General features: G+C 44.4%; 3 protein-coding genes across 5 annotated transcripts in view; all 3 read left to right on the top strand.

Annotated features, from left to right (window-relative positions):
• Positions 1-819: 819 nt before the first annotated feature.
• LOC310829974 (vomeronasal type-2 receptor 26-like) lies at positions 820-10,163 on the top strand. 2 transcript variants are annotated; one of them, XM_083709260.1, is made up of 6 exons: positions 820-1,372; positions 2,702-2,993; positions 5,119-5,976; positions 7,322-7,549; positions 8,308-8,434; positions 8,720-10,145. In XM_083709260.1, exons 1-6 carry the CDS (start codon positions 1,158-1,160, stop codon positions 9,613-9,615), a joined length of 2,616 nt encoding a protein of 871 aa, XP_083565386.1. In that variant the 5' UTR covers positions 820-1,157; the 3' UTR covers positions 9,616-10,145. The 2 variants fall into 2 exon arrangements, with proteins under 2 accessions (XP_083565386.1, XP_083565387.1); XM_083709261.1 differs by lacking the exon at positions 7,322-7,549 and having other exon boundaries at positions 8,720-10,163.
• A 1,074-nt stretch (positions 10,164-11,237) lies between these two features.
• On the top strand, positions 11,238-20,816 carry LOC310829975 (vomeronasal type-2 receptor 26-like). Of its 2 annotated transcripts, XM_083709262.1 has the most exons (6): positions 11,238-11,793; positions 13,102-13,393; positions 15,521-16,378; positions 17,724-17,951; positions 18,710-18,836; positions 19,119-20,816. In XM_083709262.1, the coding sequence occupies exons 1-6, from the start codon at positions 11,579-11,581 to the stop codon at positions 20,012-20,014; spliced, it is 2,616 nt and encodes an 871-aa protein (XP_083565388.1). In that variant the 5' UTR covers positions 11,238-11,578; the 3' UTR covers positions 20,015-20,816. The 2 variants fall into 2 exon arrangements, with proteins under 2 accessions (XP_083565388.1, XP_083565389.1); XM_083709263.1 differs by lacking the exon at positions 17,724-17,951.
• A 1,685-nt stretch (positions 20,817-22,501) lies between these two features.
• Positions 22,502-27,840, top strand: part of LOC310829901 (uncharacterized protein) — a 169,979-nt gene continuing 164,640 nt past the window's right edge. The window contains exon 1 of the mRNA XM_083708914.1: positions 22,502-22,782. The gene's annotated coding sequence lies outside the window, so the exon portion shown is untranslated. The remainder of the gene's footprint in view (positions 22,783-27,840) is intronic.

Here is a 27,840-nt window from a genome sequence, read left to right as displayed (position 1 = left end):
GGTTTTATTCCTCACTTAAAAATTATTGGACATGGCTCAACTGGTTGGGTTCTGGCTGAGGAAGGATGGGGAAAATTTGCTGGTATATCTGTAGCTGAGCTGATGATGAGAGAGTTACACTAGCATAGCTTGGCTGCAGCAGGGATTTCTCAGCAAGACCAGAGACCCACTAGACAGTGGCGTAGCATGTGGCGGGGGGGGGGGGGCTGTTGCCCCAAGCACACAATCGGGGAGGGAAGCGAAATAGACACTGCCTGCAGAGATCCCTGTTGCACCTTGCCTGGCTCCAGCAGCGATAAATACCATGGAATGGACATTGCTAATGCAAATACTGTATCAAGTTTAGCTGTGTGCCCATGTGGTGCAGTGGTTAGAATATTGCACTTAGGAGAAGAAGACATGTATTCATAGCCTTGCAAAAAGGGCCACCACCAATACGATGTAATAGAACAAACAAGCCAAGTCAATGGCTATACAAAAATGTGTTTCAGTACTTTGAAATACGGTAAGATAGTCCTAAATGCACCTTGACATTGCCTTTGTTAGGAACATTTTTGCACACAGATATTTGCTGACAACACAGTGTGCTACCTAAAACTTCGCAAGAGGAGATTTATCCAGAAGTGAAGTTCACAACTGTTTGTTCTATTTCCTAAACCTTTGCTCAGCCATGAAACTTTGAGGATGGTCTGAGGAAGACCACTATGGCACCATAAAGACATATGTGTGAACTTGAATGGATGCCGGGCAGGGGGGGTGACAGAGATGGCTTTTCATCACAAAACATGTTTTCCTCCATTCTTCCGATCTTCTCGGCAATAACAGCACCTAGTGATTATCTCATTGGTAATTATCACACTTGTCATCATTGAATCTCCTTTGGATAAGGTCCTCATAGATTTCGAGAGAATACTAGTCAAAGACTAGTATTAAAGAATCCCTTCCTGCCATTTCAAACAATGGGGAGGGCAGAGGAAGAGGCAGGATTTCCACTTTTCAGCTGGAGAGTTGTAAGACAGTCTTTTAATCTGTGGATTGGTAGAATGACATGGCATTTGTGTGAGGGCAAAAGATTCTAGTGAGGTTGGTTCTGAAGCTAACAGGCATGTTCTCGATGGAAGCAAAGGCGTGTGACTAGAAGGAACAGTTGCCTCAGTATGCTGCTGATTATTGTGTACATTCTCTCCTTTCTGCCACATGTGGTGTGCAAACATAACAAACGTTGCACCACCAATCATTCGCTCATGATTCCACATGAATTCTATCAGCCTGGTGACTTTATAATTGGTGGACTTGCTTCTCATATCTTTGGCTCTTTTGCTAAAGAAGACTTCAGAGAAATCCTTATCACCCAACAAGTCCGTACTTTCTTGTAAGTAGTAATCAAGTACACATCAAGGAATCATTTGATTCTGATTCCCCATTCCTAATATTGCTTACTCAGAAACAAGCCCCCCTATTTAAGTGGGATTACTCCTCCCCCAGCAGAGGTAGGAATAAGAATTAGGTGCTAAGCTGAGGAAGGGAAATGGTGATCTGAAACTGCTAGTAAGATGAGATAGCTTGGACTTGCTGTTCCCCCATTTCCTCCCTGCTCTTCACAATTCTCTTCCAGGCAGTGCTTCATTAGAGGAGCAAAGGTTTAGTCTTACTTGGAAATCTGAGCTTCTGATGTGGAAGCCCTTCTTGAAATGAGGGGCTTCTGAATGCACTGAAGAGCCAAAGAGGTAAGAGAAAGCAGAGTCCCCAAACAGGTGCAAACACCAGAGTCACTTTCAGATGACTTGTTTATTTAGCATTCGTCCATAGTAGACAGTGTTGGCTTTTTAATGAGCACTCATTCTGATTTGTTTGTGTGGAGCTTCAATGATGTGTGAAGCTTGCATTGTCCCACACTTCACACTGAATTTCCTCATAGGTGTTAGAATCGCAACCCAAAACATTGGCAACCTGGAAGCACCCTCGGAGAAGTAATCAACATCCAACTGTTGAAAGCTTCCAGTACCAATCACCAGGCAGAGGGGAGATATAGGGGATGGGGGAGGTGACAGGATACTCCCCAAAGTGCAAGTGGTAAAATAGCCCTCTGGCTTCACTTTGAGTTCTTGAGAGAGGCTTGCTTTGACCCCACAGTGTGTTATGGTGAGGGATGGGGAGAGAAATAGAAATTCCACCTGTTTCTATGCTCTCTACAGCACCAATTCAGCCAATTCAGTAGATACTCTTGTAAGAGCAGCCACACTACAGAATAGAAATAGGTTACCAAGGGGTAGGATGTTAGAGAAAAGGTGTGAACCCTTCCCTGGTCTAAATATTAAACCAAGCCTGAGAAGAGTTTCTGGTGAGGAATCTTAAAAGCTCATCTTGCCTTTGAAGTAGGGTTTTTAGAGCACCATTTGTTCTCCTCTAAGTCGGGCTATGACAAACACAAATGACAACCCAAGTTGAAAATATGTCAAGTTGAAAATGTTTCACGCATCTAGAAATGTTGGTTACTATCCTACCTCTCTCTCCTCATATTCAAACGGATCTGAACCAACAAAAGAGTTCTCTCTAAGATTGATACAAAGGTTTTAAGGAGTAAAGGGGGGCATCCTAAGCAGCAGATAGTATTGGAGGAGCAGCAGCATTCTAGCCTAGGAACAATTTTCCAATGGCTTGCACTTCTCTCAGTTATACACCATAAAACTATCCATTGCAGTATTATGCCTAAGAACTATCAGCATATTCTGGCTTTGGTGTTTGCGGTCAAGGAGATCAATGAGAACCCCACGATCTTGCCTAATATCACCTTGGGATTCCACATCTATGACAGTTACACCAATAATGGGATGACCTACCGGGCCATTCTGGACCTTATTTCCAAGCATCCCAGATATGTACCCAACTACAGGTGCGGAATTAAAAAAATTCTGATGGCTGTCATTGGGGGACTTGACTTTGGAACATCTGTCTACATAGCAACCATATTGGGTGTCTACAAGATTCCCCAGGTAAAATACTGATTTGGGCACTTCGCAGCTCACTAATTAATATCTTTCCTAACCAGTGTTCGGCATTTCCGTGCACTGCTCTGGTTCGCCAGAAGCGGCTTAGTCCTGCTGGCCACATGACCCGGAAGCTGTATGCCGACTCCCTCGGCCAATAAAGCGAGATGAGCGCTGCAACTCCAGAGTCGGTCATGACTGGACCTAATGGTCAGGGATCCCTTTACCTTTTACCTTTAACCAGTGTTCACCCAGTGTTCACCATAGCTCAGCGCAGGCACCTCTCAGTTGGGCACCATTGCCATTCTATGAGAACATAGTTCAGAAGTTCATGGTGGGCTCCAGCACCTCATTTTCTAGAAAATAGCACTGGGTTTTAAAGACGTAATTTAATAGTAAGTCACTTTAGGAGGATTTCTATATTTAAAGGATTTAGATATAAAAAATATAAATAGCTAAAATATTTTTTTTTATAAGTTCACCTTGTATCTGAAAGAAAACATTATTGGTGCCTGGTGAGCAACAAATGGGTTGCTGTGACCAAAAGGTTTTCTCTGATGTCCCCTTTTACACTTTCCATGAGGAGGAAAGAGAGAATAGCCTGCCGACATGCAGAGGGCTGGGAGGCCAGCTGGCTAGCCCCGGCTGGGCCGTCTCCTTCCAGTGGCCCGGTGCGAATACCATCGCCTCTGCTCTGACATAAATCAGTGACCTGGGATTCACAGGCACGGCACACTATCAGCAGATCGAACTGTGCACATGGAATAGGTCTGAGGCTTGTGGAAGCATACTACAACTAAAGATTTATTAATCATAAATCAGGGCAAAGAAACATGTCATCTCTCTCTCTTATGTTGTCTCAGAGAGAACAGCAAAAGCAAAAGCAATACACACAACGGAAGTTCCCAGCATACTGTGCTGGAATGTAAACAGACATGTCTGTTCCATAAGGTGGAATGAAAATGTCAACATAGCCTCTGCCAGGGCCGTCCCTACCATAGTATCAAGTGAACAACCATGTCAGGCCGTTTGTGATGGCCTGGGATTCGGACTCGGAGGCTGAACCTGAGGAATCCCAGCCTGCACAGGATTCCCCGCCTCCAGAACCAGCTGAGCTAGGGCTGAGGCTTCAGCCTGAAGGGTCCTCACCTGTGCTGTATTCTCAGGTACAGGTACCAGCTGAGTCTGCTCTGGCTCCTGAGGTTATGAAGGACCCATTGCCTGAAGGTGCTCCACTCTCAGCCCCGTCGGGGAAGCTGAGGTGGCCTCTGGGTCTGGTAACCCTCCAGCCTCTCCTGAGCTGCAGAGGCTCAGGGCAGAAAGGCGGAGGGAACTAAATTCACGCAGGAGGAGTCCTTACCTCCAGGCCAGGAGAGGCGAGTCACCTGTGGACTGGGGCCACCCTATGCCTTGGGGCAGATAAAAGCCAGCCAGCCCCAGTCCCAAGTTGTGGGAGCAACATTGTTGGTAGCTAGTTCCTGCCTGCACCCTGTCCTGCTTGTCTGCCAGAGCTCCTGACCTCACTCGACTCCCTGCCTGGGACCCAGCTTCAGCTTTGACGGACTGCCTCCATACTGCACCCTCAACCTCGGACTGGACTCAGACCTCACCTCATGGTTAAGCCACAGGACCAGCACACCGTTCTTCTTAAATCAGTGCTAGGGGCTGGGTTCCCACATGTGTGAGCTTTTAGGGGGCACATGTCGATGGTAGTTGGCGCAAGAGACATCCCTCTAGTTCTGTAGGCTGCACTTCAGCCATGCAAACGCCAGATGTTTACAAATCAACCTCTCTCTATCCAGGCAAGCAAGAGGCAGTATTACTGTTGAGAGACACATAATAGCCAAGTATCTGACTGGAGGGGTCTGTGGCACAGGATGAGTGAGACATGTGTCCTGGGGGCAAGCTCTGTAGAGTATCCCGAGGGCAACATAAGGCCGTCATCCTTCTACAATCCAGTGTCTATGACTCTTTCTTGGATGTTGGAGCTATGTATGCAACACAGCCTCTCCTGGTCTCTGTCTCGGGAAATGCAGTTTTCTCTCCCATTCTTTTTGACAGAACAGACACCGCATATGAGTTCCTTCTACTACATCCATGAACCAATTTATATTTCTTCATTTCCTTTCAGCTCAGTTATGGCTCCTTTGCTCCACAGAACACAGATCAAAGCCGATCCACTCCCTTTTACCGGATGGTGCCCAGCGATGACCATCAGTTCACTGGGATTGTTGAGTTACTTGTCCACTTTTCATGGACGTGGGTAGGATTACTTGCGGCCAATAATGAGAGTGGAGAGAAGTGTATGCAGACGCTGCAACCTCTGCTTTCCAGGAAGAATATTTGCTTGGCCTTCTTAGAGAGAACTCCCCAAACTAGTTTTGAATATAATAACGTTCATTTGCAGTATCTCCTAGTGAATCAAGTGATTGTGAAGAGCAAAGCCAGTGCTGTTATTTTCTGTGGGAATTCTGCATCCATACTTGCCTTACAACCAATGTTAGCCCAATGTGAAAGGGAAAATGTGGCTGGGACACCTATGAGGAAAGTGTGGATTCTGACTGCTCAGCTCGATTTCATAGGAACCACTTATCCAAAAAGATGGGATATGCAAGTCTTCCAAGGTTCCATCTCCTTTACAGTTCATTCCAATGAGGTGCAAAGATTCAGAGCCTTTCTTCAGCTCCTAAACCCCTTTGAGGAAAATGGAGATGACTTTCTCAAGCAGTTCTGGACCCTGGTTTTTCGCTGTTTATTTCCAAACTCCAACACAGAGGAGAAGCCCAGTGGAAGCTGCACCGGAGAGGAGAAGCTGGAGGAGCTCCCTTCATCTGATTTTGAGATGAGCATGACTGCCCACAGCTACAGTGTCTATAATGCTGTCTATGCCATGGCACATGCTTTACATAACACATTGTTGCACAGGTCCAAGCAGAGGGCAGCGATGGAAGGAGAGATGCAGGAGCTACCAAAACTGCAAGCTTGGCAGGTACTGGTTACCATTTGACATGGGCAGGATCATGATGTCCAGGGGTCATGATGGTTTTTCCAAGACACAATATATTGGAAGTGACTGTCTAAGTCAGGCTTCCTCAACCTTGGCACTCCATATGGTTTTGGCCTAGAACTCCCATCATCCCTAGCTAGCAGGACCAGTGGTCAGGGATGATGGGAACTGTAGTCTCAAAACATCTGGAGGGCCGAGGTTGTGGGCGAGATCCCATCTCTCCTCATTGCCCATGGTGTCTGCCAGAACTGCAAAGCCATTGCAGACAGGGATTTGAAAAGGGAAGATATCATTTGCCAGGAAATAAACCTCATTCTCTGATCGTTTATGTAGGAATTAAACACTAGTTCCTATTTACAGAGTTATGTGGAAGAGAGCTTGGGATGTTAGACCCTTTAAGTAGTTCCCTTTCCACTCCTATAAAAACTATGCAATGGACTCTCTTTTACATTTTAAACAGAGAATAACTTTTATTCAGTGTACTTGCACGGGTTAGATTAAATATACCAAACAGGCAGGTGTTCCTTATGTTACCAATACATCTGACATTGATTTGAACCTAAGAGAAAAATTGCTACAGACTGACTAACTCTGAGACAGGGAGCAGCATAACAGAACAAAACTGCTGCTCTGTTAAGACTGTGCATAACTGCCATAATTGTACCAACTGAAATAAGTGACTCTGGCACAGAAAATCACAGAGTCCTCTAGCCCTTGTGAGCATTAAGCCTTTCCTTAGCATTTTGGGTGCTTTCATCTCACAGTTTAGGGGCTGGGGGAGTGAGGTCCTCCATTGCTCTTTCCCTTTTACAAGCTCTCATCCCCTTACGCTGCTGTTGGGGGCCTTTAAGACACTTACTGGTTAACTGGAAAAGTCCTACCAAGCCAGCAATTCTGGTGGCTTCTCCAATTGCTCTGTGGTTCTTCCGACCAGGGAGAGGGGAGGAAGGAGAGAGTTTTAGCCACCAGTGTTTCTTATAGTGAAGTGGGCAACAATGAATTCAGTGCCTTTGATGATGAATTTGTTGTGCAAGACGGTTCAGAGTGGAATGGCAAAATGTTATTGAGACTTTTTGGGGCTACTGCATCTGGAATCAAAAGCTTCCACCCTGTGGCTTCAGCCCTTGTAATTGTTTCTTGTTCAGCAGGGAACTAGGTGCTTTAGCTTATTTAAAAGGTCTAGAAACCACCCTTCAAAAGATTTAAAGCTCTAGCCTGAGCTTTAAAATCCCTGCCATTTACAGGCAGACTCTGCCCCAAACTGAGTTCAGTAAGGAGTGACATTCGGGCTTTAATTCAGTGCTCCTTTGTTTTCCTTTCAATGCAGCTTCACCACTTTCTTAGGAGTGTCTCATTTAACAACAGTGCTGGAGAAAAAGTATCTTTCGGTGAAAACAGGGAATTAGAAACTGGATTTGATATTACAAACTTGGTCATTTCCCCAAATAACTCCTATGTGAGAATCAAGGTTGGGAGGATAGATCTGGAGGCTCCCCCAGGAAAGCAATTTTCCATTCATGAGGACAAAATGGTGTGGCATAAAAGTTTTCTCCAGGTGAGGAATGGCAGCAATGTCCATGAGATGTGGGTAAACAAAATATCATTGCATTGCAGATCATGAGTCTAGTGTGTTCCTATCAAAGTGTTGTACATATCTTGAAGCACATGTGGAACATGGACTCCTTGTTTTGCTTTTGTTTTCTTTTAATAGAAGGTTAGGACCTGTTACCCGTTTGGGTTCAGCATTGCTTTGATCAAATCATAATTTGCATGTTTTCTAGGTATTCATACTACACCCCTGATTGCTCCTTGTCTTTGGCAGGAAGATAAGAAGAAAGCTTTTAAAAGGAGTCAGCTGAAGCCTCTTTTCAGTTGGGAAATGTGATAATAACACAATGTTCCAAATCCCAGAAAGGCTTCTATGCATGTTCAGACATGTGTGTTAGACTGCTCCTTATACCCCCCTACTCAGCACAGGAAGATCAGAGGGGGAACAAGTACACCAAGGATGTCTCTTGACATTGGGTGCAGGGCTGGTGAATATTCACCCACCCATCAATTTGAGGAGGCTCAAAAGAAAGCCATTTTAAGCACCTCCCCACCCCTCAATTGTGGATAGTGGTATTTTTCACCCTGAATTGGTTCTAAGGAGATCATTTGCATCTCTTAGTCAATACTAAAATCCCACTGCGCATACAATACTGAGAATGCTTGGCATGTCATGCGTTCCTAATTGTAGCTGAGATAATAGGAGTCAAAGAGCCTATACAGCTATATGTCCTAAACTGTTCCCATGTTTATTCCAATGGGCAGGTTCCACCCCGTTCTGTGTGTAGCCCAAGTTGCCCTCCTGGATCCAGAAAGATAAAGAAGGAGGGGGAGAAATTCTGCTGCTATGATTGTGCTCCATGTCCCCAAGGAAGTATTGCTTCCCAGAAGGGTAAGAGACACAACTCTCCCCCCTCCCCCCCTCACACACTACAGTGGCCAGGCCATCCCAATCCAAATATCTCCACAGTTGACATACCAGATGAAGATGGTAAGAGGCACCAGGAGCTACACATGCTAGTTGGCTTGGGGTTCAAACACATTGCATTGTATCTGGTTTGTTGGGAAATACCTAAGATATTTCCGATTTCATCCTAAGAGGTCCATATTGGAGGAATTTGTATTTGCTCTTTGAGACATGATGAGTCTGCATCTAATCTTTCCTTATTTACCTCAGACATGAATGACTGTACTGGATGCTCAGAAGATCACTACCCAAACAAGGACCAAACGCAATGCATTCCAAAGACAATCAGCTTCCTGACTTTTGGAGAACCACTCGGGATCTGCATATCACTACTCTCTCTCCTTTTCTTTCTGCTCACACTTTTGGTCCTAGTAATCTTTGCTAAGCATCAAGACACACCCCTCGTCAGGGCCAACAATCGAGATCTGACCTACACTCTCCTCACCTCTCTCCTGCTCTGCTTTCTCTGCCCCTTCATCTTCCTCAGCCAACCAGAGAGAGTGAGCTGCCTGCTCCGACAAATGACTTTTGGTGTCGTTTTCACTGTGACTGTTTCTTGTGTGTTGGCTAAAACCGTCACTGTTGTTTTGGCCTTTGTGGCCACGAAACCCGGATCCAGAATGAGGAAATGGGTGGGGAAAAGACTGGCAAGTGCCATTGTGTTGACTTGTACTATTATCCAAGCTGGTATTTGCACTGTGTGGCTGGGAACCTCTCCCCCATTTCCCCATTTTGACAAGCTTTATGTGACAGGAGAAATCATTCTGGAATGTAATGAAGGGTCAGCTGCCATGTTTTACTGTGTCTTAGGCTACATGGGCCTCCTGGCCATTGTCAGTTTTGTTGTAGCATTTTTAGCCAGGAAACTGCCTGACAGCTTTAATGAGGCCAAATTCATCACCTTCAGCATGTTGTTGTTTTGTAGTGTTTGGATCTCCTTTGTTCCAGTGTACCTGAGCTCCAAGGGGAAACACATGGTTGCTGTGGAGATCTTCTCCATCTTGGCCTCTGGTACTGGTTTACTGGGTTCTGTCTTTGCCCCCAAATGCTACATTATTATGCTGAGGCCTGACCAGAACACCAGAGGGCAATTAATTAGAAACTGAATGAGAGCGAAAAATAATAATTTTACTGGTGTGCCATTCAAAACCAACCAATCAACCTGTTTGTGTTCCCTTTTTGGTGGTGTTCCAGGTCTGTTGCTTAATGGATGATGCTTCACAAATGGTACCAGAACATTCATTTCCTATCACAGAAGGTTGTAGTCTTACAATTACTTGGGAATCATCTCCATTGAAATTAATGAAATTCACTATGTGTATCTCGGATTAATGTTTTAATAAAATATTCTAGTATGCAAAGGAAGCAATCACATACAAAAGAAGATGGTGTAAAGCAAGTCCAGTATAGGATATACCACTGTAAACTACTCCAGACGCAAGCCCAATTCAGCAGCAGCACTCTTGTGGCCTGAGCAGGCCTAACTTGGCAAAAGAGAACAAACCTCTAAAGTATTGTTGGAGTTATAATATCCTATTTGACAGCTTAACTTACTCCACTTTGCCAAGTTACATGATGAAACGGACAGGACATTTATTTACTTATTTAGCCTATCTCCCTCTACAGTGGTACTTCGGGTTACATACGCTTCAGGTTACATACGCTTCAGGTTACAGACTCCACGAACCCAGAAATATTACCACCGGTTAAGAACTTTGCTTCAAAATGAGAACAGAAATCGTTCTCCGGCGGCACGGCAGCAGCAGGAGGTCCCATTAGCTAAAGTGGTGCTTCAGGTTAAGAACAGTTTCAGGTTAAGAACAGACCTCCGGAACGAATTAAGTACTTAACCCGAGGTACCACTGTACTCTGGTTCTATTCCTGGACGTGCTTTTGGAACGCCCCCTTTGTAGGTTTTATTCCTCACTTAAAAATTATTGGACATGGCTCAACTGGTTGGGTTCTGGCTGAGGAAGGATGGGGAAAATTTGCTGGTATATCTGTAGCTGAGCTGATGATGAGAGAGTTACACTAGCATAGCTTGGCTGCAGCAGGGATTTCTCAGCAAGACCAGAGACCCACTAGACAGTGGCGTAGCATGTGGCGGGGGGGGGGGGGCTGTTGCCCCAAGCACACAATCGGGGAGGGAAGCGAAATAGACACTGCCTGCAGAGATCCCTGTCGCACCTTGCCTGGCTCCAGCAGCGATTAATACCATGGAATGGACATTGCTAATGCAAATACTGTATCAAGTTTAGCTGTGTGCCCATGTGGTGCAGTGGTTAGAATATTGCACTTAGGAGAAGAAGACATGTATTCATAGCCTTGCAAAAAGGGCCACCACCAATACGATGTAATAGAACAAAAAAGCCAAGTCAATGGCTATGCAAAAATGTGTTTCAGTACTTTGAAATACTGTAAGATAGTCCTAAATGCACCTTGACATTGCCTTTGTTAGGAACATTCTTGCACACAGATATTTGCTGACAACACAGTGTGCTACCTAAACCTTGGCAAGAGGAGATTTATCCAGAAGTGAAGTTCACAACTGTTTGTTCTATTTCCTAAACCTTTGCTCAGCCATGAAACTTTGAGGATGGTCTGAGGAAGACCACTATGGCACCATAAAGACATATGTGTGAACTTGAATGGATGCCGGGCAGGGGGGGTGACAGAGATGGCTTTTCATCACAAAACATGTTTTCCTCCATTCTTCCGATCTTCTCGGCAATAACAGCACCTAGTGATTATCTCATTGGTAATTATCACACTTGTCATCATTGAATCTCCTTTGGATAAGGTCCTCATAGATTTCGAGAGAATACTAGTCAAAGACTAGTATTAAAGAATCCCTTCCTGCCATTTCAAACAATGGGGAGGGCAGAGGAAGAGGCAGGATTTCCACTTTTCAGCTGGAGAGTTGTAAGACAGTCTTTTAATCTGTGGATTGGTAGAATGACATGGCATTTGTGTGAGGGCAAAAGATTCTAGTGAGGTTGGTTCTGAAGCTAACAGGCATGTTCTCGATGGAAGCAAAGGCGTGTGACTAGAAGGAACAGTTGCCTCAGTATGCTGCTGATTATTGTGTACATTCTCTCCTTTCTGCCACATGTGGTGTGCAAACATAACAAACGTTGCACCACCAATCATTCGCTCATGATTCCACATGAATTCTATCAGCCTGGTGACTTTATAATTGGTGGACTTGCTTCTCATATCTTTGGCTCTTTTGCTAAAGAAGACTTCAGAGAAATCCTTATCACCCAACAAGTCCGTACTTTCTTGTAAGTAGTAATCAAGTACACATCAAGGAATCATTCGATTCTGATTCCCCATTCCTAATATTGCTTACTCAGAAACAAGCCCCCCTATTTAAGTGGGATTACTCCTCCCCCAGCAGAGGTAGGAATAAGAATTAGGTGCTAAGCTGAGGAACGGAAATGGTGATCTGAAACTGCTAGTAAGATGAGATAGTTTGGACTTGCTGTTCCCCCATTTCCTCCCTGCTCTTCACAATTCTCTTCCAGGCAGTGCTTCATTAGAGGAGCAAAGGTTTAGTCTTACTTGGAAATCTGAGCTTCTGATGTGGAAGCCCTTCTTGAAATGAGGGGCTTCTGAATGCACTGAAGAGCCAAAGAGGTAAGAGAAAGCAGAGTCCCCAAACAGGTGCAAACACCAGAGTCACTTTCAGATGACTTGTTTATTTAGCATTCATCCATATTAGACAGTGTTGGCTTTTTAATGAGCACTCATTCTGATTTGTTTGTGTGGAGCTTCAATGATGTGTGAAGCTTGCATTGTCCCACACTTCACACTGAATTTCCTCATAGGTGTTAGAATCACAACCCAAAACATTGGCTACCTGTAAGCACCCTCGGAGAAGTAATCAACATCCAACTGTTGAAAGCTTCCAGTACCAATCACCAGGCAGAGGGGAGATATAGGGGCATGGGGGAGGTGACAGGATACTCCCCAAAGTGCAAGTGGTAAAATAGCTCTCTGGCTTCACTTTGAGTTCTTGAGAGAGGCTTGCTTTGACCCCACAGTGTGTTATGGTGAGGGATGGGGAGAGAAATAGAAATTCCACCTGTTTCTATGCTCTCTACAGCACCAATTCAGCCAATTCAGTAGATACTCTTGTAAGAGCAGCCACACTACAGAATAGAAATAGGTTACCAAGGGGTAGGATGTTAGAGAAAAGGTGTGAACCCTTCCCTGGTCTAAATATTAAACCAAGCCTGAGAAGAGTTTCATCTTGCCTTTGAAGTAGGGTTTTTAGAGCACCATTTGTTCTCCTCTAAGTCGGGCTATGACAAACACAAATGACAACCCAAGTTGAAAATATGTCAAGTTGAAAATGTTTCACGCATCTAGAAATGTTGGTTACTATCCTACCTCTCTCTCCTCATATTCAAACGGATCTGAACCAACAAAAGAGTTCTCTCTAAGATTGATACAAAGGTTTTAAGGAGTAAAGGGGGGCATCCTAAGCAGCAGATAGTATTGGAGGAGCAGCAGCATTCTAGCCTAGGAACAATTTTCCAATGGCTTGCATATCTCTCAGTTATACATCATAAAACTATCCATTGCAGTATTATGCCTAAGAACTATCAGCATATTCTGGCTTTGGTGTTTGCGGTCAAGGAGATCAATGAGAACCCCACGATCTTGCCTAATATCACCTTGGGATTCCACATCTATGACAGTTACACCAATAATGGGATGACCTACCGGGCCATTCTGGACCTTATTTCCAAGCATCCCAGATATGTACCCAACTACAGGTGCGGAATTAAAAAAATTCTGATGGCTGTCATTGGGGGACTTGACTTTGGAACATCTGTCTACATAGCAACCATATTGGGTGTCTACAAGATTCCCCAGGTAAAATACTGATTTGGGCACTTCGCAGCTCACTAATTAATATCTTTCCTAACCAGTGTTCGGCATTTCCGTGCACTGCTCTGGTTCGCCAGAAGCGGCTTAGTCCTGCTGGCCACATGACCCGGAAGCTGTATGCCGACTCCCTCGGCCAATAAAGCGAGATGAGCGCTGCAACCCCAGAGTCGGTCATGACTGGACCTAATGGTCAGGGATCCCTTTACCTTTTACCTTTAACCAGTGTTCACCCAGTGTTCACCATAGCTCAGCGCAGGCACCTCTCAGTTGGGCACCATTGCCATTCTATGAGAACATAGTTCAGAAGTTCATGGTGGGCTCCAGCACCTCATTTTCTAGAAAATAGCACTGGGTTTTAAAGACGTAATTTAATAGTAAGTCACTTTAGGAGGATTTCTATATTTAAAGGATTTAGATATAAAAAAATATAAATAGCTAAAATATTTTTTTTTATAAGTTCACCTTGTATCTGAAAGAAAACATTATTGGTGCCTGGTGAGCAACAAATGGGTTGCTGTGACCAAAAGGTTTTCTCTGATGTCACCTTTTACACTTTCCATGAGGAGGAAAGAGAGAATAGCCTGCCGACATGCAGAGGGCCGGGAGGCCAGCTGGCTAGCCCCGGCTGGGCCGTCTCCTTCCAGTGGCCCGGTGCGAATACCATCGCCTCTGCTCTGACATAAATCAGTGACCTGGGATTCACAGGCACGGCACACTATCAGCAGATCGAACTGTGCACATGGAATAGGTCTGAGGCTTGTGGAAGCATACTACAACTAAAGATTTATTAATCATAAATCAGGGCAAAGAAACATGTCATCTCTCTCTCTTATGTTGTCTCAGAGAGAACAGCAAAAGCAAAAGCAATACACACAACGGAAGTTCCCAGCATACTGTGCTGGAATGTAAACAGACATGTCTGTTCCATAAGGTGGAATGAAAATGTCAACATAGCCTCTGCCAGGGCCGTTCCTACCATAGTATCAAGTGAACAAGCATGTCAGGCCGTTTGTGATGGCCTGGGATTCGGACTCGGAGGCTGAACCTGAGGAATCCCAGCCTGCACAGGATTCCCCGCCTCCAGAACCAGCTGAGCTAGGGCTGAGGCTTCAGCCTGAAGGGTCCTCACCTGTGCTGTATTCTCAGGTACAGGTACCAGCTGAGTCTGCTCTGGCTCCTGAGGTTATGAAGGACCCATTGCCTGAAGGTGCTCCACTCTCAGCCCCGTCGGGGAAGCTGAGGTGGCCTCTGGGTCTGGTAACCCTCCAGCCTCTCCTGAGCTGCAGAGGCTCAGGGCAGAAAGGCGGAGGGAACTAAATTCACGCAGGAGGAGTCCTTACCTCCAGGCCAGGAGAGGCGAGTCACCTGTGGACTGGGGCCACCCTATGCCTTGGGGCAGATAAAAGCCAGCCAGCCCCAGTCCCAAGTTGTGGGAGCAACATTGTTGGTAGCTAGTTCCTGCCTGCACCCTGTCCTGTTTGTCTGCCAGAGCTCCTGACCTCACTCGACTCCCTGCCTGCGACCCAGCTTCAGCTTTGACGGACTGCCTCCATACTGCACCCTCAACCTCGGACTGGACTCGGACCTCACCTCATGGTTAAGCCACAGGACCAGCACACCGTTCTTCTTAAATCAGTGCTAGGGGCTGGGTTCCCACATGTGTGAGCTTTTAGGGGGCACATGTCGATGGTAGTTGGCGCAAGAGACATCCCTCTAGTTCTGTAGGCTGCACTTCAGCCATGCAAATGCCAGATGTTTCCAAATCAACCTCTCTCTATCCAGGCAAGCAAGAGGCAGTATTACTGTTGAGAGACACATAATAGCCAAGTATCTGAACTGGAGGGGTCTGTGGCACAGGATGAGTGAGACATGTGTCCTGGGGGCAAGCTCTGTAGAGTATCCCGAGGGCAACATAAGGCCGTCATCCTTCTACAATCCAGTGTCTATGACTCTTTCTTGGATGTTGGAGCTATGTATGCAACACAGCCTCTCCTGGTCTCTGTCTCGGGAAATGCAGTTTTCTCTCCCATTCTTTTTGACAGAACAGACACCGCATATGAGTTCCTTCTACTACATCCATGAACCAATTTATATTTCTTCATTTCCTTTCAGCTCAGTTATGGCTCCTTTGCTCCACAGAACACAGATCAAAGCCGATCCACTCCCTTCTACCGGATGGTGCCCAGCGATGACCATCAGTTCACTGGGATTGTTGAGTTACTTGTCCACTTTTCATGGACGTGGGTAGGATTACTTGCGGCCAATAATGAGAGTGGAGAGAAGTGTATGCAGACGCTGCAACCTCTGCTTTCCAGGAAGAATATTTGCTTGGCCTTCTTAGAGAGAACTCCCCAAACTAGTTTTGAATATAATAACGTTCATTTGCAGTATCTCCTAGTGAATCAAGTGATTGTGAAGAGCAAAGCCAGTGCTGTTATTTTCTGTGGGAATTCTGCATCCATACTTGCCTTACAACCAATGTTAGCCCAATGTGAAAGGGAAAATGTGGCTGGGACACCTATGAGGAAAGTGTGGATTCTGACTGCTCAGCTCGATTTCATAGGAACCACTTATCCAAAAAGATGGGATATGCAAGTCTTCCAAGGTTCCATCTCCTTTACAGTTCATTCCAATGAGGTGCAAAGATTCAGAGCCTTTCTTCAGCTCCTAAACCCCTTTGAGGAAAATGGAGATGACTTTCTCAAGCAGTTCTGGACCCTGGTTTTTCGCTGTTTATTTCCAAACTCCAACACAGAGGAGAAGCCCAGTGGAAGCTGCACCGGAGAGGAGAAGCTGGAGGAGCTCCCTTCATCTGATTTTGAGATGAGCATGACTGCCCACAGCTACAGTGTCTATAATGCTGTCTATGCCATGGCACATGCTTTACATAACACATTGTTGCACAGGTCCAAGCAGAGGGCAGCGATGGAAGGAGAGATGCAGGAGCTACCAAAACTGCAAGCTTGGCAGGTACTGGTTACCATTTGACATGGGCAGGATCATGATGTCCAGGGGTCATGATGGTTTTTCCAAGACACAATATATTGGAAGTGACTGTCTAAGTCAGGCTTCCTCAACCTTGGCACTCCATATGGTTTTGGCCTAGAACTCCCATCATCCCTAGCTAGCAGGACCAGTGGTCAGGGATGATGGGAACTGTAGTCTCAAAACATCTGGAGGGCCGAGGTTGTGGGCGAGATCCCATCTCTCCTCATTGCCCATGGTGTCTGCCAGAACTGCAAAGCCATTGCAGACAGGGATTTGAAAAGGGAAGATATCATTTGCCAGGAAATAAACCTCATTCTCTGATCGTTTATGTAGGAATTAAACACTAGTTCCTATTTACAGAGTTATGTGGAAGAGAGCTTGGGATGTTAGACCCTTTAAGTAGTTCCCTTTCCACTCCTATAAAAACTATGCAATGGACTCTCTTTTACATTTTAAACAGAGAATAACTTTTATTCAGTGTACTTGCACGGGTTAGATTAAATATACCAAACAGGCAGGTGTTCCTTATGTTACCAATACATCTGACATTGATTTGAACCTAAGAGAAAAATTGCTACAGACTGACTAACTCTGAGACAGGGAGCAGCATAACAGAACAAAACTGCTGCTCTGTTAAGACTGTGCATAACTGCCATAATTGTACCAACTGAAATAAGTGACTCTGGCACAGAAAATCACAGAGTCCTCTAGCCCTTGTGAGCATTAAGCCTTTCCTTAGCATTTTGGGTGCTTTCATCTCACAGTTTAGGGGCTGGGGGAGTGAGGTCCTCCATTGCTCTTTCCCTTTTACAAGCTCTCATCCCCTTACGCTGCTATTGGGGGCCTTTAAGACACTTACTGGTTAACTGGAAAAGTCCTACCAAGCCAGCAATTCTGGTGGCTTCTCCAATTGCTCTGTGGTTCTTCCGACCAGGGAGAGGGGAGGAAGGAGAGAGTTTTAGCCACCAGTGTTTCTTATAGTGAAGTGGGCAACAATGAATTCAGTGCCTTTGATGATGAATTTGTTGTGCAAGACGGTTCAGAGTGGAATGGCAAGATGTTATTGAGACTTTTTGGGGCTACTGCATCTGGAATCAAAAGCTTCCACCCTGTGGCTTCAGCCCTTGTAATTGTTTCTTGTTCAGCAGGAAACTAGGTGCTTTAGCTTATTTAAAAGGTCTAGAAACCACCCTTCAAAAGATTTAAAGCTCTAGCCTGAGCTTTAAAATCCCTGCCATTTACAGGCAGACTCTGCCCCAAACTGAGTTCAGTAAGGAGTGACATTCGGGCTTTAATTCAGTGCTCCTTTGTTTCCCTTTCAATGCAGCTTCACCACTTTCTTAGGAGTGTCTCATTTAACAACAGTGCTGGAGAAAAAGTATCTTTCGGTGAAAACAGGGAATTAGAAACTGGATTTGATATTACAAACTTGGTCATTTCCCCAAATAACTCCTATGTGAGAATCAAGGTTGGGAGGATAGATCTGGAGGCTCCCCCAGGAAAGCAATTTTCGATTCATGAGGACAAAATGGTGTGGCATAAAAGTTTTCTCCAGGTGAGGAATGGCAGCAATGTCCATGAGATGTGGGTAAACAAAATATCATTGCATTGCAGATCATGAGTCTAGTGTGTTCCTATCAAAGTGTTGTACATATCTTGAAGCACATGTGGAACATGGACTCCTTATTTTGCTTTTGTTTTCTTTTAATAGAAGGTTAGGACCTGTTACCCGTTTGGGTTCAGCATTGCTTTGATCAAATCATAATTTGCATGTTTTCTAGGTATTCATACTACACCCCTGATTGCTCCTTGTCTTTGGCAGGAAGATAAGAAGAAAGCTTTTAAAAGGAGTCAGCTGAAGCCTCTTTTCAGTTGGGAAATGTGATAATAACACAATGTTCCAAATCCCAGAAAGGCTTCTATGCATGTTCAGACATGTGTGTTAGACTGCTCCTTATACCCCCCTACTCAGCACAGGAAGATCAGAGGGGGAACAAGTACACCAAGGATGTCTCTTGACATTGGGTGCAGGGCTGGTGAATATTCACCCACCCATCAATTTGAGGAGGCTCAAAAGAAAGCCATTTTAAGCACCTCCCCACCCCTCAATTGTGGATAGTGGTATTTTTCACCCTGAATTGGTTCTAAGGAGATCATTTGCATCTCTTAGTCAATACTAAAATCCCACTGCGCATACAATACTGAGAATGCTTGGCATGTCATGCGTTCCTAATTGTAGCTGAGATAATAGGAGCCAAAGAGCCTATACAGCTATATGTCCTAAACTGTTCCCATGTTTATTCCAATGGGCAGGTTCCACCCCGTTCTGTGTGTAGCCCAAGTTGCCCTCCTGGATCCAGAAAGATAAAGAAGGAGGGGGAGAAATTCTGCTGCTATGATTGTGCTCCATGTCCCCAAGGAAAGATAGCTTCCCAGAAGGGTAAGAGACACAACTCTCCCCCCTCCCCCCCTCACACACTACAGTGGCCAGGCCATCCCAATCCAAATATCTCCACAGTTGACATACCAGATGAAGATGGTAAGAGGCACCAGTAGCTACACATGCTAGTTGGCTTGGGGTTCAAACACATTGCATTGTATCTGGTTTGTTGGGAAATACCTAAGATATTTCCGATTTCATCCTAAGAGGCCCGTATTGGAGGAATTTGTATTTGCTCTTTAAGACACGATGAGTCTGCATATAATTTCTTTTTTACCTCAGACATGAATGACTGTACTGGATGCTCAGAAGATCACTACCCAAACAAGGACCAAACGCAATGCATTCCAAAGACAATCAGCTTCCTGACTTTTGGAGAACCACTTGGGATGTCCATAGCATTCCTCTCTCTCCTTTTCTTTCTGCTCACACTTTTGGTCCTAGTAATCTTTGCTAAGCATCAAGACACACCCCTCGTCAGGGCCAACAATCGAGATCTGACCTACACTCTCCTCACCTCTCTCCTGCTCTGCTTTCTCTGCCCCTTCATCTTCCTCAGCCAACCAGAGAGAGTGAGCTGCCTGCTCCGACAAATGACTTTTGGTGTCGTTTTCACTGTGACTGTTTCTTGTGTGTTGGCTAAAACTGTCACCGTTGTTTTGGCCTTTGTAGCCACCAAACCAGGATCCAGAATGAGGAAATGGGTGGGGAAAAGACTGGCAAGTGCCATTGTGTTGACTTGTACTATTATCCAAGCTGGTATTTGCACTGTGTGGCTGGGAACCTCTCCCCCATTCCCCCATTTTGACAAGCACTCTGTGATGGGAGAAATCATTCTGGAATGTAATGAAGGGTCAGCTGCCCTGTTTTACTGTGTCCTGGGCTACATGGGCTTCCTGGCGATTGTCAGCTTTGCTGTAGCATTTTTAGCCAGGAAGCTGCCTGACAGCTTTAATGAAGCCAAATTTATCACCTTCAGCATGTTGTTGTTTTGTAGTGTTTGGATCTGCTTTGTTCCAGTGTACCTGAGCACCAAGGGAAAACACATGGTGGCTGTGGAGATCTTCTCCATCTTGGCCTCCAGTGGCGGCTTAATGGGTTCCATCTTTGCCCCCAAATGCTACATTATTATGTTGAGACCTGACCTAAACATCAGAGAGCAATTAATGAGAAACTGAATTAGAGATTTATTTATTTTTAGAGGCGGGGCATTCAAAACCAACCAACCAACCAACCAACCAACCAACCAACCAACCAACCAACCAACCCATTTTCTTCTTCCCTTTCTTGGTGGTTCCCCAGGTTTGTTGTGTCGTGGTTGATACTTCACAAATGGTACCGGAACATTGCTGCCCTTCACAGACCTTCTCAGGCTACAGTTTTACAATTAATTGGCAATAATATCCATGGAAGTTACTGCAGCTCAGTACGTGTATATGGGATTACAGTTTTAATAAAATAATCTAGTATACATTGTACACACAATATTTACTCATGACATATTTGTATTACCCAACATTTAGCAAGAGGAGATTTATTTCGAAGTGACGTTCACAAATGTTTGTTCTATTTCCAAATCCTTTTCCTCAGCCATGAGGCCAGGTCACTATGAGAGCATAAAACATTGTATGAGCTACATGAATATGCTGTCAATAAGATACAACACATACATACCCCTTTTGCTTTAACCTATTTTACCATATTTTTTTCTTATAATATATCTAGTCATATGGTGTACGCGTGATAAGAAATCAAAGGAATCGAGATCAACATGGTTTGATCCGCCATGTGTTCAGAATATTTGTAATCACCATGGAATTTCCTTTTCCAAATACACAGAAGTATTTTGTCAAATCACAACAATATATGCTGCATTCATGTTCCAAGTCTGCACTGATGCATGGGCATATCCAGGATTTTTGTTGGGGAGGGGGGCAGGACTTTTGTTAGGAGGGCAGAACCGACATGATTGGTCAGTTTGTTAAGTACAGTGGTGCCTCGCAAGACAAAAAGAATCCGTTCCGCGATTCTCTTCGTCTAGCGGTTTTTTCGTCTTGCGATGCAAGCCCATTGACAGCTTAGCGGATTAGCGCTATTAGCGGTCTAGTGGAACAGCTGATAAGCAGCTTAGCGGCTTAGGAAAGGGGGGGGAAGTGGGAAAACCCACGGGAACTCGCAAGATTTTTTCGTCTTGCAAAGCAAGCACATAGGGAAATGCGTTTAGCGAAGCGCCTCCAAAACGGAAAACCCTTTCATCTAGCGGGTTTTCTGTCTTGCGAGGCGTTCGTCTTGCGGGGCACCACTGTATTTCTGTTGTTTTCCTTGATCTCTTGGCTACACCCATGCACTGATGCTGCATAATGTTCAATCTCTCTCTCTCTCTCTCTCTCTCTCTCTCTCTCTCTCTCTCACACACACACACACACACACACACACACACTCTGGAGTCTTTTTTCTGTTACTGTCAGTGCTCTATCCTGTTTTGAGCCTTGTAAATGGTGACTATTCCTCCTCCCGTGGTGCAGCGTGATTCCAGGACCAACATCTTAGCAATCACACCTTTTTGGGAGACACATCTAAACTTCTATGTAGATGAATGTTAACAATCTATATATTAGCAGTCAATAGGGATGGGGAGAAATTCTATTCACAATCTATCGTATTGGCATTGCCCAAAACAATATGGGGACTGAAACAGAGTGATCCTTCAAAATTCACACTTATCTAAATCTGCAATTCCATTCCCCAGCCATGTTTACAAAAATGTGTAGATTAGGGGGAATCGTGCAAAAAAAGACTGCAAGTGAAAATAACATATTAAAGCCATAATATTATGAGAAATTGCTTGAAAAAATGTGTATATTAGTCAAAACTGCATACAAAAATGTGTTTATTGTGGGAATCAGACTCTAGTTTCCATTTGCAGAGTTTATGTAAGACGTGCCTGAGTCATTTGACCCTTTAATTACCGTAATTTTCGTGTATAAGATGAGGGGTTTTTTTACTCAAAAATAAGGTTAAAAATTGGGGGACATCTTATACACGGACAGTGCATATGCAGGACGGGTGATTGGTTGCAGCTGTGAGCAGGAGTTTGTCAGTGGCGATTGGGTGGGTGATTGGTGGCTGGTGCAAGGGCTGCTTAGGACTGGCTGATGGTCCGGTGATTAGGTGGGTGATTGGCGGTTGTGTGAAGGGCTGCTGAGGATTGGCTGCCTCTGCGGCAATTGTGTGTGCGATTGGCTGCCACTGGCTGCAAGCGGGCAGATGCTTGTTTTATTCTGCATCATGCGCGATTGGGAGCATGGGGTGAGTGATTTTCGGGGCATTCCCCTCCCAAAAACAGCTCAACAACTCTGGGCAATCTCCCTCCATTTTCTTAATTTGGGGTCCCCAAAAGTAGGGGGAGTCTTATACATGGGGGCGTCTTATACATGGAAAAATACAGTAGTTCTCTTTTCCCAAGACACCCTATATTGAAGTTTAAAGAACAAATAACTTTTACTTGCAGTTGCAGATTAAATATACAATGCAGGTTGGTGATACTTAAATTGCTAAAACATCTTACATAGATTTGTATCCAAGACTGACTAACATTTACAGATTGATTAATATTCTGAGGCAGAAAGCAGCACAATGGAAACATACCTGCTGTTCTAACTGTTAAGGCTGTTCACTAACTTCCATAAGTGTTCCAACTGAAAATAACTGCTACAGAGTTTATGACATCACAGAATTCTACAGCTTTTGCAGTCAACCCTTTAAATATGCATTCTGGGTGCTAACATCCCACATTTATCAGAAGTTCACACTAAAATGATGGGGGGGGGGGAATCATGATTTAAAATAAAAATGGTAGATTTGTACAAAAATGTGGAGAACTGAATTTAAGATGTGAAATATGAGAAACCAAGTGAACTGAAATTGACAGATCCTTCCATCTCTGGTAGTCTTTCAGGTTTTTTATTTATTTATCTTATTTATATCATAACTTTGAACAAGCATTTCTGATTTAAAAGCAGACAGACTCACTGATCTTTCCTTACTCCTTGTAGTTTACTCTGCGCGTACTTTTGTGACCCCGTGAAGTGACCAAAATGGCTTTTGATGAAACATCACAAACAAGTTTTCCTCCATTCTTTTGATCTTGTTGGCAATAAAGTCACCCAGTTATTATCTCATCTATAATTATTACACTGTCATGACTGTGGATAAGCTCCCTATAGATCTCTAGAGAATACCAGCCAAAGTCTAAAAATGGGTATTAAAAAATTCCTTCCTGCCATTTCAAGCAAGGGAGAGGGCAGAGGTAGAGGCTGGATTTTTACTTTTCTCTGGGAGAGCTGAACTCTGTTGAAGAGTTCTGAAGCTAAATGATCATGTTGTAGATGATCTGACATAAGTGAGATTAAGGGAGTCTGACTAGAAAAAAAATTGCCTCAGTATGCTGGTGTTTATTGTGTCCATTCTCTTCCTTTTGCCACATATGGTGTGCAGACACACCACTAGTTGTACTCTCAATTATCTGCTCAGGATCCCACATGAATACTACCAGCCTGGGGACTTCATCGTTGGTGCTCTTGTGTCTCACATCTTTGTTGCTCTGAACAAAGAAGACTTCCGTGGAATCTTAACTACCCATCAGCTCCCTAATCTCTTGTAAGGACTCCGTACATCAAGTAGCCATAGGATTCTGACTCATTTCCCAATCCCATCCATGGTCACTCAGAAGCTAGTCCCAGGGATTTCAGCAGGATTACTTTCAGGCAGAGGTGGGAAAGACATCTGCAAAACTAAAGAGTAAGCGTGGAGTGAGGGAGATAGAGAACAAACAGGCAAAAGTGTTCAGACAAAAGGCAAATAAGGGGGCCAGGAGAAAGCTGTTTAAAAATATTCCTCGTGTAAAGAAAGTTGATCTGTCTCTGATAATACTAGAAATTGGGTCCTCCTTTGTAGAATAATGGTAGATTCAGGAAGGACAAAAGAATGTTGTTCACACAGTATATAGTAAAACGATGGAATTTGTTCCCATAAGATGGGCAAAAAAAATTGGATGGCTTTAAAAGAGGATTAGACATATTAGAGGGACACGGGTGGCACTGTGGTCTAAACCACTGAGCCTCTTGGGCCTGCTGATCAGAAGGTCGGCGGTTCAAATCCCCGCGACGGGGTGAGCTCCCGTTGCTCTGCCCCAGCTCCTGCCAACCTAGCAGTTCAAAAGCATGCCAGTGCAAGTAGATAAATAGGTACCACTGCGGCGGGAAGGTAAATGGCATTTCCGTGCGTTCTGGCTTCCGTCACAGTGTCCCATTGTGCCAGAAAGCTGTCTGCGGACAAAAGGCGGCTGCCTCAGCCTGAAAAGTGAGATAAGCGCCGCAACCCCATAGTCGCCTTTGACTGGACTTAACCGTCCAGGGGTCCTTTATCTTTTACCGTGGACATATTTGTGGAGGATATAGCTAGCAACGTTAGAATATCCTGCTGGATCAAGCCTATGGCTCATGTAGTCCAGCATCCTGTTCTCACAGAAAAGCTATTAATGGCTACTACTATCCACTATGGCTATGATTTGCCTCTGCTGTTCAAGGCAGTACGCCTATGCCTCTGAATACTGAATGCTGAGAACTATAATTGGGGAGAACACTGTTGCCCCTCAGGTCTTCCTAGAGCAGGCTTCCTAGAGGCATCTGGTTTGCTGTTGACAGGACAGGATGCTGAAGTCAATGGGCTTTGACCTGATTCAGCAGGACTCTTCTCAACTCCGTGTTATCTGGAAGCCCTAACCATCTTCACAGGGTTTCAGGGGGGATTGGAAAGAGAAGAGAAAATCAACCGCTCTGTGCTCTTCTTTCAGCACCTCTACAATGGTGTCCCCTTAATTTCCCCCACCCCTAAATATTTTATTAAAGTTTTCACAATAATAAAATGATAATAAGTTTTTATTTATATCCCGCCCTCCCCAGCCCAAGCTGGGCTCAGAGCGGCTAACAACAGTAAACTAATACAGCATATTGTTGTTGTTTAGTCGTTTAGTCATGTCCGACTCTTCGTGACCCCCTGGACCAGAGCACGCCAGGCACCTCTGTCCTCCACTACCTCCCGCAGTTTGGTCAAACTCATGCTGGTAACCTCGAAAACACTATCCAACCATCTCGTCCTCTGTCGCCCCCTTCTCCTTGTGCCCTCCATCTTTCCCAGCATCAGTGTCTTCTCCAAGGAGTCTTCTCTTCTCATGAGGTGGCCAAAGTACTGGAGCCTCAGCTTCACGATCTGTCCTTCCAGTGAGCACTCAGGGCTGATTTCCTTAAGAATGGATGTGTTTGATCTTCTTGCAGTCCATGGGACTCTCAAGAGTCTTCTCCAGCACCATAATTCAAAAGCATCAATTCTTCGGCGATCAGCCTTCTTTATGGTCCAGCTCTCACTTCCATACATCACTGCTGGGAAAACCATGGCTTTAACTATACGGACCTTTGTTGGCAAGGTAACGTCTCTACTTCTCAAGATGCTGTCTAGGCCTGTCATTGCCCTTCTCACAAGAAGCAGGCGTCTTTTAATTTCGTGGCTGCTGTCACTACCTGCAGTGATCATGGAGCCCAAGAAAGTAAAATCTCTCACTGCCTCCATTTCTTCCCCTTCTATTTGCCAGGAGGTGATGGGACCAGTGGCCATGATCTTCTTTTCTTTTCCTTTCTCTTGGCATTCCTTTTTGTCTTTTGATTTCTGTTTGTCCAAGATAGCATTTTACTATATTTTATAATACAGCATATAAAATATAGTAAAATGCTATCTTGGACAAAGAGAAATCAAACTACAAAAAGGAAAGCCAAGAGAAAAGAAAAGAAAAGAAAAGAAAAGATAGAGAAAGAGTAAAAAGAAGAAGAAGAGAGGAAGCAGAGAGATAAGGAACATTAAGAATAACACCATTAATAATCACATTAAAATACAAAATTCCCCAGCTCTCACCTGGAGAATCTTCCCTCTTCCTCAGCCCTACACCCTGAGGACAACTCACTGACCTATCTTGATTTAAGATTGAGTGAATGGGATAATACATTGTAGATGAGGTGTGCAGCCCTTCTCTGTTTTGAATATTGAACTGCGCCTCAGAATTGTTCGAGGGGTAGTCTTAAAAGCTCACCTCTCCATTGAGGTAGAAAACTAGCAGCCTGAGGCTAGGAGAAACTGGCACAGCCAGCCTGATAATGCTGCCGGCTTGAGAAGGTTGAGGACGACTCACTTAAGGTAGCCTACCCCTTTCTCTTCGTTTCAATACTGCTTTGAACCAATGAAAAAAGCTGCCTCTGTTGAGAAAGGTTTTGCATATGTCGGTTTGTGTTTTCTGTTCCGGGATTTAACTATCAGTTAGGAGAAATGATGAGGGAGGTGTAAGGCAAAGACCAGAGAAAGCTGAGGTGAATGTGGACAGCCAAGGCCTGAATATTAAGCTGCTTAACCCCATCATGTTGACAATATTTTGTGCTGAAGATCAGAACGAGTGAGACAGAGGCTATGGTCAGCTAAGATGCTGTCCAGTTCTTTAGCAGGAGAAGGATTAACTGGACCAGTTTGTGGGTGAATTTGGCAGGGATAGACGTTTAGAGAATTTGGTCTGAGATAGAAGCCTTTCAGAGGCTAATGTCAATAAGAGCATCACTTGAGTCTTTAGAAAGTGTCTTCAAGCACATGTATAACCCTAAAGTAATATCACTATAACCTTATTAGGGACTGGGGTGGGATTTGAATCAGTTCACATTTAAGGTAAACCTACTTAATCTGCATTTTCTGAAATAATATGAGAACAAAAACACAGCCATCTTTTGAAGCGAGCATTTCTCTAAATGCAGGTTTCCATACAAGTAATGTATAAAAACCAGAGATTTTTAAAAATACATATACTGTACTGGAATAAAGTCTCCAAAGGAAATGCATAATTAGTGAAGTAAAATACCAAATTGCATTATATTATGGGAAATCACTTTACAAAAATGGGTACATTAGGTAAATTGCATACAAACATGGATATTAGGAGACGTTCATATGAAAATGCTGGTGAATTTTCATGACTTTTTTTTTAAAAAAATGCCATCTGATGTGGAAATGTGGAGAACTCAACTTTAGATTGGAAAAATGGAGAAACAGAGAGCAGCCCAAACTGAGAGATGTGCCCATTGGTATACCTGAAGTACAAAATAACATTTTAATAAATAATAAAAAGGTAAAGGTAAAGGGGCCCCTGACCATTTGGTCCAGTTGTGACCGACTCTGGGATTGTGGCACTTATCTTGCGTTATTGGCCGAGGGAGCCGGCGTACAACTTCCGGGTCATGTGGCCAGCATGACTAAGCGGCTTCTGGCGAACCAGAGCAGCGCACGGAAACTCCGTTTACCTTCCCACCAGAGCGGTACCTATTTATCTACTTGCACTTTGATGTGCTTTCAAACTGCTAGGTGGGCAGGAGCAGGGACTGAGCAACAGGAGCTCACACCGTCGCGGGGATTCGAACCGCTGAGCTTCTGATTGGCAAGTCCTAGCCTCTGTGGCTTAACCCACAGCGCCACTCGTGTCCCATTTAATAAATAATATTAGTTAATAATTGGTTCTATCTCCATTGTTGGTATCAATGCCATTCCCAGGTTTGCCATGCCAAACTTCTGGGAGGCTTGAAAGAATTCTTAGGGAAATGTAAGGCAGCGGAAAAGGGTCACATTTAAGACTTCTTGTGGTTCAGAGTTCCATAGACTTTGAAACATGAAGATTAAAGAAGCACAAACATCCAAACTTGTGCTTATACACAATGGGACTGAAGGAGCTGTTTCCCTATGGCGGTGGCAGTGAAGGGAATATTTCCCTACAGTTTCCTAGGTTATCAATATACTTTTGATGGGAAAAGGGTATCATCCTATTCAGCAGATATTCTTGGAAGAGCAGCAGAATAGTGCGGAAATATTCTCATGGAGCATAGTGTATCCCTGATGAGGGATACACCATAACATTCTCATT

The sequence above is a fragment of the Podarcis gaigeae genome, assembly GCF_964106915.1.
Source record: "Podarcis gaigeae genome assembly, chromosome: 13".
Lineage (NCBI taxonomy): Eukaryota > Metazoa > Chordata > Lepidosauria > Squamata > Lacertidae > Podarcis > Podarcis gaigeae.
Note: the sequence above shows the minus strand (reverse complement) of the source record. Positions and strands in the feature narration are given on the sequence as shown.

Coding starts and splice junctions, on each gene's coding strand:
- LOC310829974 (XM_083709260.1), top strand. CDS start 1,158: ATGCTGCTGATTATTGTGTACATTCTCTCCTTTCTGCCACATGTGGTG. Junction 1,373..2,701: donor CAACAAGTCCGTACTTTCTT/GTAAGTAGTAAT, acceptor TATCCATTGCAG/TATTATGCCTAAGAACTATC. Junction 2,994..5,118: donor GTGTCTACAAGATTCCCCAG/GTAAAATACTGA, acceptor ATTTCCTTTCAG/CTCAGTTATGGCTCCTTTGC.
- LOC310829975 (XM_083709262.1), top strand. CDS start 11,579: ATGCTGCTGATTATTGTGTACATTCTCTCCTTTCTGCCACATGTGGTG. Junction 16,379..17,723: donor CAAAACTGCAAGCTTGGCAG/GTACTGGTTACC, acceptor CTTTCAATGCAG/CTTCACCACTTTCTTAGGAG. Junction 17,952..18,709: donor GGCATAAAAGTTTTCTCCAG/GTGAGGAATGGC, acceptor TCCAATGGGCAG/GTTCCACCCCGTTCTGTGTG.